An 11,040-nucleotide genomic window follows, 5' to 3' on the forward strand; every position below is an offset into this window, starting at 1 on the left:
GAGGGGCAGAGGGGCAGAGGGGCAGAGGGGCAGAGGGGCAGAGGGGCAGAGGCAGGAGGATCATTGTGAGTTTTAAACCTGCAGGGTTTAACATAGCAAATTCAAGTACAGCCAAGGTTTCACAATAGAGAGGCCCTTTTGGAACAAACAACTCTGACATATGGATTGTCTACATGGAAAAGGACACCAATCCTGTACCAAAGAAAAACCAGAGATGGGTGGGTCTCTGTGCGAAGATACTGCCTGCACTGTTGTTGTTAGAAAGGTCCTTCCAAGGGAAGCCAAACTGCAATGAGGGCCTACCTGTTCACAGGAGCAGTCAGCTTATTGTCCTGTGAACATGACTGTCAACCTGACCTTATGTCCTTGTTGGTGACTTCAGATTTGTAGGAAATGGCCTAACTTAGAAACTAATCCTAATCTCAGGAAATAAGGGCAGGGATCAGTAGAGACGTTTGAGCAGCTTTCAGAATTTGAGGGTACACTGCTGGCACCTGGGAGAGAGAGACGTTCACCACAGTGCCTGTAGTACCTCTCAGGTTCTCCATATGTGGGCAGACCTGGTACAATGGAGACTGTTTAGTGTCAAGTCCCTGCGACGGCTAAGCCACAATTCCGGCTGCAGCCCTGGAGGTGGAAGCAAGGGTTTGGGGGACAGGAGACATTTATGTTCTGCCTGCCTGCTGGAAAAGGAGAGGCAGCATTGAGGAGAAAGTGAATAATGGCAACCTCTGGCTAGGTGGGTTAGAGTTTCAAGACAGCAAGCGTCGTAGTGGGGTCAGCTTCCACCCCCGGGTGCAGGGAACAGGTTGGCATGGGATGGAGGGAGCTTGCCTCTCGCTGGCCAGATACCAAGCAGAGCCCACTCCCCTGGTCGACTGAATGTGAGCTTCCTCTGCAGATGTTATGTGTTGGTTAACTATAATGATAGGGTAGCCCTGCCACAATTAGTACACAGTGCAAACAGGTAGAGACAACCGGCAGTGTCCCCACAACACCTTCTATCTGGTCCATAGAGCTGGGCCAGACTAGTGTAATGGGGTGGTATTATCAGCAAGGCCTGATAGCATTTATTACTAGAGCCTGGGTTCTGGAAGTCACCCCTGAAGGTGGGCCAGCACTGGACTCAGCTGTCACCACGCCATGTTACCCACATCACATAATGATAAGATAGAAGCTGTAAAAGTCAAGAGATTGCTGAAATAGGGGAGGAGCCTGGCCTGTTTTGGAACCAATATGGATGCTCAGATTCTAGACATCCATGCTCAACCGAGAACAGACAGGGACCCTGCAGGTCCCATGAAGAGTAGCCTCTTGGCCTTCTAGGTCCTGATGCACAAGTGTCCATGTGGGAATCTGCAAGTCTCCAGAAGAATCAAACGGGCCCCAAGGCGCTCCTTAGATTGTGGCACTTCTAAGTGGGCAGTCAGAGCAAAGCACCACAGAGCCGGCTCACCAGGCAAAATCATACCGTGTGGTAACACGGGAGCCCAATGCTGCCACCTAGTGGTGAAGTATCGCGGTTCTCTTTTGTAGCAATTTAAGAAAATGATTAAATATAGAAAACTCAAACAGAAAAAGTGAAGTTTGGACAGTTTTGCTCATGCGTTCTCTTGTGTCATTACTGCCGGCTCAAGCTACAGTAATGGGCTGCTCAGGAAGTCCTCTACTGTTATGTTCCAGCCAATGATAGCTAGTTTTCATTCTTTGACCACAAGGATAGGCTCTGCCTATCTTGAAACTTACAGCCATGGATGGAGACACGGACACACATTACCCTCTCCCCGAGCCCCTCTCTCCTCTTTTTCTCCTATGTAGTGTCTCTCAGCCTCACAGCTGGGAGAGCTGTCCATGGCTGTGCCATTTGCAGTCCCTGCTGTGACACAGAGGTTGAGTGCTTCTATTTCTGCAGGGATAGAAGATCTGGGTCATAGGGCATGCGGTTCTTGCTTTTCCAAAACACCGTTGCTCAACACTCCTGCCAGAGGTGCATGGGAGCTGTTGACTCGGGCCGATTCTTGGTGTCTCAAGTCTTCAATTCAGCCATCTTGGTGTGCAGAGAGGTCTCCCATCGTGGGTGATTTTGGTTGTTTCTTTTTTTTTCCTTTTTTAGCTTTTGAGATAAAGTCTCATATATAGCTCAAGCTGGCTTTGAGTTCAAGGTCTTCCCGGGATTACAGGAGTTATCACCAAGGGTTCATTCTGCCTGTAACCTGCATTTCTGGAAAGCTCCGACACTGGTTACTTACGTAGTCTGACTGGACAGCTGATTTGTAGTTAATAGTCTGTTCTGGGTTTATTCTTGAGGCAGGGTCTCGTGGATCCCAGGATAGCTTTGAACTTGCCATGCACATGAAGATGACCTTGAACTTCTGATCCTCCTGCTACTGCCTCCTGGCCCCATGTCTTTGCAGATACTGTGGTAGATGTCTCTCTCCAAGGTGCCAGGAATGTACCCTCAAATCTGAAAGCTGTTCAGACATCTCTTCTGATCCCTGCCCTTACACCCCGAGATTGTGATGGGCTTCTAAGTCAGGCCTTTTCCTACAAGTCTGAAGTCACCAACAAGGACATGGGGTAGGGCTGAGAGTCACGTTCAACCAGAGTGTTTGGGGTTACAGGCATGGGCCACCACGTTTACTTTACGACATCCTAGAGAATGAACTCGGGGCTTCAAGTAAGAGAGAGAAGCACTCTACAAACCCAGCATTTAACTTGGTCCATTTCTCTCCCCTGACTCGCTGTAGCTAACTCTGCAGCTTGTAAGTCTGGACCTCAGTTGGACTTGTGGACAGTGGATCTGTCTTCAGTTTGCAGCTTCTATTTTTCATCCTCTTTTCAATGCTTTTTTAAGAAACACAGTTCTTTGGGGTTTTTTGTTTGTTTGTTTTTGTTTTTTGTTTTTGTTTTTGTTTTTGTTTTGTGGTTTTTCCAGACAGGGTTTCTCTGTATAGCCCTGGCTGTCCTGGAACTCACTTTGTAGACCAGGCTGGCCTCGAACTCAGAAATCCACCTGCCTCTGCCTCCCGAGTGCTGGGATTAAAGGCATGTGCCACCTCGCCCGGCTGAGAAACACAGTTCTTAAGCACTCGAAGCACTGCCGTCAACTTTTTCCTATTAATTGTAGCTAATAATTTCCAGGGTTAGTGGCTAATAAATATGAAGCTCTAACCAACCTCACTAGGAAGGAACTGTCTTCAGACAACTCCTACAGGGGTGTGAGGACAACTCCTGGGAAGAAGAGTGAGTAGAGAGCATATGCCTCCTTCGATGGATTAAGTCCTGAACATGCACTGACTTAAAGCACTGTCCTAGTGTCAGACAGATCAGTGGGACACAGCACACACCCAGGAACAGACAAGTGCATCAGAAGGACTCTCATGAGAGCCACGGAGGAGAAGACCGGGTGAGAGCCACACGGGACACAGCATAACACACATGCACTTGCAGTCCCAGAAAGAGGAGAGAGAGAATAAAGGAGAGGCAACGCTTGCAGAAATAGCGGGCAGAGTCCAACTCTGGGAGAAAAAACGTCAACTCATAGTTAAATGACGCGACACACACTCAAACAAGGATGAATACAAAGAAAAGTGCTCCTTAGAAACGTGATAAGCAAATTGCTAAAAACCAAACACAAAATCTTAAGGCATCCAGAGAAAAAGAGGAGAGTCAAAATACCAGCCGGAAATTTCTAGACAAAACATCATGAGCCAGAAGACAGTGGAGTAACATCTCAACAGCGACAGTGGCGTGTGCCAGGCAAACCGAGGGCTCTATCCTGGAGAAGACAGCTTTCAAAAGTGAAATGCTTTAGGCCTTTTGAAATTGAAGGAAAAAACTGGAGAAAATTTTCTACCAGTAGACCACTACTAGAATATAGAATATATACTATATATAGAATATATATAGTATGTAGACCGTATAGAATATATACTAGAATAATAGGATAAAATATATTAAGGGATTTTTTTTTCTGAACCAAAACAACGGCTGATGTGCAAAAACTGAAATTAACTGACTAACGTAACAACAAGCGTGACCTGTGCCTTTCCAAACAGATGATCTGGAGAGATGGCTCAGAGGTTCGGAGCACTTTCTGCTCTTGGAAAGGACGCAAGTTTAGTTCCCAGCACCCATATCAGATGATTCAAGATCCAGTAACTGTAACCAGAACTCCAATTCCAGGGAATCTTGGGCACCTGTGGGTACCTGATGCACCTGAATGCACACTCATTCAGGCACACAAACACACGTAAGTTTTTTTTTTTTAAGGAAATACATGAAAGAGAGAGATGAACGACAAGTGTGTCATGAACAGGAGGCAGCAAGCCACACACGTCATGCTGTCATGCTTTCTTTGGGAAGCGGTGTAGAGTCTCAAGATGTGTAACAAAACACAAAGAAGCTTTCACATGCAGTGACTCGTGCTAGACCTTGTCTCAAAAACTATATTGTAATTTTCAAAAAACAAACCAGAGTCCTGCTATCTTCCCCATGCTGGCCTCAGACTCAGGGCATAGCCTAGTTCAGACCGGCAGTCATGCTCTTCCTGCCTTAGCCTCCTGAGTGCTGGGATCACAGGTTTAAGTCAACAGAGAAGAGGGAAAAGAGAGAGGGGAGGAAGGGAGGAGAGAGTCAAGGAGCAGGGAGAAGAGAAGGGCAAAATGCTTCATATCAAAGGGAGGGAAAGACAGGTCAGAGGCTGAGAACATCCAGGATGGTATGAGGGGTTCCACAGACCCTTGAAACATACATTGCCTCCTTGGTTTTGTCCCCCTAGGGTGCCTGCCTTGCTGCCAACCCCTCTTTCCTTGCTGGTGGTCGCCATAAGGGGTGGAGGGCCAGAGGGGAGCAGGGAAGCAGCATTGGCATGTGGGCCTTGGTGGTGAGAGGTGACTAGCATCCTGATGGTCTGAAGGTCAGGGAAACACCTCAGCCCACCCTCACGCATCACTCAGAGTCTTCCAGGTCCTGGGCTGTACAGACTTACCACGGCTATTGTGGTCCAAGTGAGCTCTAGCCTGAGAAGACTTGAGGAGGTGCAAAATGAGATGGCACCCCACCCAGAGACATCCATAGGTGGTGACATCTCTTCGACAAATAGCAGAAGGTTTGGGGATCCCAGTGCCCCAAGGAAGGTGCTCTACTATCAGAAGGTACCCCAGGACTCGGGAGGCATCCCAACCTCAGACAAGTTAGATAAGTACCCTAATACCCAGACAGATGCGTGCTAACAACAAGGTAAGTGCCCTCGATACCCAGATATGTGCTCCAGCACCCAGACATGCATCCCAGTGTGCCTGCGCAGTGACCCCTTCTGGTGCCAAGGCAGCAGGGTGGCATCTTACTGAACCAGTAGATAGTACTGCTGTGTCAGGTCATTCCATTCCTCCTCAGACAAGGCCTCGGTGCTGGCCTCCGATACGTCTATGTCTTCATGCTCTAGCTGTCCCAGGTAGGCCTGGCACACCTTGCACGCTGTGTCTACAACCTGTCCCGAGAGGCTTGGTAGCTTGAGGTCAGGATTTTCAGGATCTGGAACCCAAGCACATGCCCTGAGTGTGACTCTACCAGGCTGCTTCCTGTTCCCATCACCTCTCCCCTAGTGCTACCCTTCTCCCTGGGAGGTGACTCCTCCACTTCAGGAGCCTTGTCTGTCAGTCCCACTGTTCAGTGTCACTACTGCCATCAGGAGCCTATACTCTGATGGACTTGGCTGTCATGATGGAGAGGAGACAGTATATTTTGAATTGCCATAAAGAGCATGTTTTCTGATCACACGCTCAGTGACCAGACCTGTGAGCCTTTTGAGCTATGATTGCCAATTCCCATTGTTACAGAGCTTCCTGGACCACACAGGGGTCATCGGTAGGTCCTCGCACCTGAATTCTTTACACAGTGTCTCATCCTTCTCCGCCCTATGACTCAGGACCCATGTTGAGTCTCAGAAAGTACAGACGGAAAGCGGACTTCAAGTGGTCTCAAGAATGTGGCCAATAGGCTGAGACTCTACCCTGGCTGGTTGTGTAGCCCACAGGGCTGCAGCACACTCTAGGGACAGTGGTGGTGCTTCAGGCACAATGTCAGTAGAGGCGTAGCATGAAGGACTGCTGTGATGGGCACAGGCTCACTGAGCATGCTGCAAAGCCAGAGTGCTACATTTATGTGGCAGTTGCAGAGAGTACAGGGGGCATTTGAAATTCATGGAACATAAGCCATTTATGAATGTGGCACTTCTGGCTTCCCCATGTGAGAGGTGTGCATGTCAGTACTTTCTCTTGAGTGAGAAGCTGAGCTAAACAACCAGCAACTCCCGATCTTCCAAAGAAGTGAGGTCAGAGATGAAAACCAGTTTCCCCCCCAAATTGGAGAGAGGTGGACAAATATGGAGAATTAGGACTCACTGGAGTGGAAACCTTCATGGAATGAATGGGAGTAGGAAAACCTGGCTGTGGGCATGAGCTCTGAAGGGAGTGCCACAAAGGGTGAAAGGAGAGGAGAAGGAAACAGTGGGAAGAGGGGAGATGAGAGAGAGAGAGAGAGAGAGACAGAGAGACAGAGAGACAGAGAGACAGAGACACACACAGAGAGAAAGAGACAGAGGGAGACAGAGAAAACAGTAATCACCATGCAGCTCTAATCAATCCCACTGTATTAATAATCACTTCCACTACCAATGACAATTCAATACCGATACACACACCAGTTAGAAGACACAGATTTACAGAGTAGATTAAATAAGACACAACTAGTTTCTCTAAGAAACTCCTAACAGCAGGAGCAGGAACCGTCTCTGACTTGGGTGCCTGTCTTTGGATCCCTTTCCCCTAGCTACAGTAGGAGAAGATGCACCTAGTCCTACTGCAACTTGATGTGCCAAGGTGGGATGATATCCACGGGAGGCCGCCCTCTTCTCTGAGGAGAAAGAGGTGGGGGAGGGGAGGGGAGGTGAAAGGGACTGGGAGGAGAGGAGGGGAAGCTTCAAAGTGTTGTGAATTAATTAATTAAAATACAATTAATTAATTAATTAAAAAGAAACTCCCATTCTAAATACACCACTATCTTAGAGTAAAATTAAAGAGATGAAACCAGGAGTGCTGGCGCACAACTTTAATCCCAGTATTAAGGAGGCAGAGGCAGGCAGATCTCAGAGTTCAAGGCCAACCTGGTCTACAAAGTAAGTTCCAGGATAGCCAGGGTTACCCAGAAAAACCCTGACTCAAAAAACCAGAAAGATAGATAGATAGATAGATAGATAGATAGATAGATAAACAGACAGACAGACAGACAGACAGGCAGGAGAAGAGAAAATATAGCATGCTGACATTAATCAAAAGAAAAGGGGAAAGATGTGTTACTCCCTGGCCAAGTAGACTGGCGAGCAAGGGAAATGATCAAGGATTATTTGGTGAAAAAGACAGAATAGTAACTCGTACACGTGTCCCTAACAATAGAGCTTCAAAGCAGCAAAAAGTTGACACAGCTTAAAGGAAGAATTGAAATATATCCATAATCATAAAAGGAGACGTCAGCACCCCTTTATCAGAAATGGGCAGGTCCAGATGGGCCTGTGGCCCAGGCCTGCCATCTCAGCTATACAAGAGTCTGAGGTAGACTGACCACAAGGTGAAGGCTTATCTGGGTGAACTCAAGACCAGCCTAAGTCTCTGACTCTGTCTCAAAATTTAACAGGAGTTGGGCTATAAGTGGTAAGACAATTACCCAGTATGTGTGAGATACTGAGTTTAATCTACAGAAAAAATGAAAAATTAAAAAAAAAGGGGGGGTGGGGGAGAAGATACAAGTGGTTAGATCCAGATGAGCTCAAGACTACTCTGGGAAGGGAGGGATCGATCGAGAGAGGCAGTAGGCAGAAAATTGGTAAAGACAGCTTAACTAGAAAGCACCAGCTGTCAACTGGCTCTAACTGATGTTACATGCTACTTGTCCTGGTTGGTTTTGTGTGTCAACTTGACACAAGCTAGAGTCATCAAAGAGGAAGGAGCCTCAGTTGATGCAGTAAGGTATTTACTTAATTAGTGACCAATGAGGAGGGCCAAGCCCATTGTGGGTGGGGTCATTCCTGGGCTGTTGGTCTTGGGGTCTGTAAGAAGGCAGACTGAGCAAGCCATGGGGAGCAAGCCAGTAAGCAGCACCCTTCATGGCCTCTGCATCAGCTCCTGCCTCCTGGTCCCTGCCCTGTTTGAGTTCCTGTCCTGAATGATGGATCATAATCTGGAAGTGTGAGCCCAATAAACCCTTTCCTCCCTAACTTGCATTTTGGCCATGGGTTTCATCAAAGTCATAAAACCCTGACTAAGACACTGCACCCACTAAACATGTTCCTCAGCAGCGATTGCAGTCTGGGCATAAAACACATCAAAATATTCAAAAGAACAGAAAATATAACATGCCCCCTAACTACAATAGGCTTAAAAGTAGAAATCAAGAAAAGCAGCTGGTTTACATAGTGAGATACAGGACAGTCGGGGCTATACAGTGAGGGTCTATCTCAAAAATAGTAGTAATAACAATACACATGGCAAAGAAAAAAACAAAAGAAAATTTCAATTAGGTGAGAATGAAATCACAACTTATAAAGTTTGTGGGACGGCACCAGAGAATGCTTAGAAATTTTATATCAGTGACTGCTTATAAAATTAGCTGGAAAGCAGGGCTGGAGAGATGGCTCAGCAGTTAAAAGCACTGGCTGCTCTTCCGAAGGTCCTGAGTTCAATTCCCAGCAACCACATGGTGGCTCACAACCATCTGTAATGAGATTGGATGCCCTCTTCTGGTGTGTCTGAAGACAGCTACAGTGTACTTAGGTAAAATAAATAAATCTTTTTTTTTTTTTTGAAAAAAAAATTAGCTGAAAATCAAGGAAAAGAGAAGAAAATTAAACTCATGTGGAAGAAAATATAAAAATTAGAGTAGAAAGAAAAAACAGGAAACAATAGAAAAAAACTAATGATCCCTACATCTAGATTTTTGAAAAGAACAAAATAATAAACGAATCCCTAGCCAAGTTAAGAAAGAGAAGAAACAAATTACTAGTATTGGAGGTGAGAGAGGTATTCCTCCCTCACCACCGATTTTCAGCAAGTAAACAGACTAACAAATGCAGCTGGACAAGACTGGAAAGGAGCAAAGTTGTCTTTAGTCGCAGATAATAGGATTATTTTTATTAGAAAAATATAAAAGATTCAATAGAGTCCTGGAAAGATAAGTTGGTATGGTGTGTTGCTTTCATAGTAGGGAACAACTATAATTTGAAATTTAAAAAATTCTATTTACATTAGAACCGTGTGTGTGTGTGTGTGTGTGTGTGTGTGTGTGATACAGGATTTCTCTGTGTGCCTGGATATCCTGGAACCCACTCTATAGACCAGGCTGGTCTCAAACTCAGAAATCCTCCTGCTTCTTCCTCCCAAAGGCTGAGATTAAAGGCCTGTATCACCACTGTCCAGCTAGAAATATAATTCTTGAATAAAAATAAATCTAAAAAAAATCATTAGATCTATATGAAGAAAACTTCAAACTCTGACAAATGATATTGAAGAACAGAGAGTATGATTCCAAGTGAACAAACAAGAAAGACCCAGTGTGAAAGTGTTCGTTCCTGCCAACATGGTCTAAATGCAACCAACACCGCAGAAAGACACGCTGAGAATGTCAACAAATGCTACAGTGTAAGACCAGAATTGTGCATTATATACCAAAGGAGAAGAACAAAATTCAGGGTTCAAGACTTACAGTCATTAAAACAGTACGCTATCGCCTTAAGAATATGTAGATTATGGAATATGGAATAGAATAGGGCCTTTTCCCAAAGAAGTCACACACAGACCTGATCAACTTGTATATGACAAAGGAACAAGAGAAACGATGAGGTAAAGATATCTTCTAAAAAAATAAAATTCTTCTCAACTAATGGTGCCCAGCATCAGTCTGGAACAAGTGATGGAGTGATGGATGGTGCTGAAAGACTGGCGTGGTGGTTCTGGAAGGCTGGCTTGGTGGTGCTGGAAGACTGGCTTGGTGTTGGTGGTTTAGGGTCTATTCTGCTCTTCAAGAGCAGCAGAGTTTGACTTCCAGCACCTGTGTCAGGAGACTCACTACTGCGTGTAACTCCAGCTCCAGATCATAGCAGCACCTCTGGCCTCTGTGGGCAACTATACCCATGTGTACACACACACACACACACACACACACACACACACACACATGCACACACAGACAAACTTAAAAAATAAGAAAAACAAATCTTTAAAAGAAAAAGAGAAAACCAAACCAAATCTACATACAGATCTCAACTTTAAAAATAATTCCAAAGGGATATTAGGTTTAAATGGAAGAGGAAAAGCTACAAAACTCTTAGATTAAAAAAAAAATGAAGACTCAAGAGAATCTTGAGCTTTCTGTTGTCTGCTTCAGATACCACACTGAATGTTTGATCTAGAAAGAAATCGCTACATTGACTTCATAAAATTAAAAGTATGTGCTGGGTGAAAGTCATTTTTAATGGGAGGAGGACAATCCAAAGACTGGGGAAGGGGGGTTGGAAATATCTGCACACATCTGATAAACGGACACTATCCAAAGTATACAAAGAGCTCCTGAAGTTTAGTAAGAAAATGGAGCAACCTGACTTAAAAAACAGACCTATCACAAGAGGAGATGTCCCACTAGCAAATGACATATGAAATGATGCTTGATGTCATATGTCACCAGTGAACTACAAATTAAACAACAGCATGGCATTACTACAGACCTAATAACAGCACTACTACAGACCTAACACTAACAACAGTGTAACACTACTACAGACCTAACAACAGCACTACTACAGACCTAACAACAGCACTGCTACAGTCCTAACAACAGCACTACTACAGACCTAACAACAGTGTAACACTACTACAGACCTAACAACAGTATAACACTACTACAGACCTAACAACAGCACTACTACAGACCTAACAACAACACTACTACAGACCTAACAACAGTGTAACACTACTACAGACCTAACAACAG

General features: G+C 45.3%; 1 protein-coding gene across 4 annotated transcripts in view; it reads right to left on the minus strand.

Annotated features, from left to right (window-relative positions):
• Positions 1 to 11,040, minus strand: part of Ttll8 (tubulin tyrosine ligase like 8) — a 66,660-nt gene that overhangs the window by 29,168 nt on the left and 26,452 nt on the right. For all 4 annotated transcript variants that reach the window (XM_021184001.2, XM_021183999.1, XM_021184002.1 and 1 more), the window contains one exon: positions 5,349 to 5,535. In XM_021184001.2, coding sequence (XP_021039660.1) covers positions 5,349 to 5,535 — 187 coding nt within the window. The remainder of the gene's footprint in view (positions 1 to 5,348; positions 5,536 to 11,040) is intronic.

Source organism: Mus caroli, chromosome 15 (genome assembly GCF_900094665.2).
Source record: "Mus caroli chromosome 15, CAROLI_EIJ_v1.1, whole genome shotgun sequence".
NCBI classification, from domain to species: domain Eukaryota; kingdom Metazoa; phylum Chordata; class Mammalia; order Rodentia; family Muridae; genus Mus; species Mus caroli.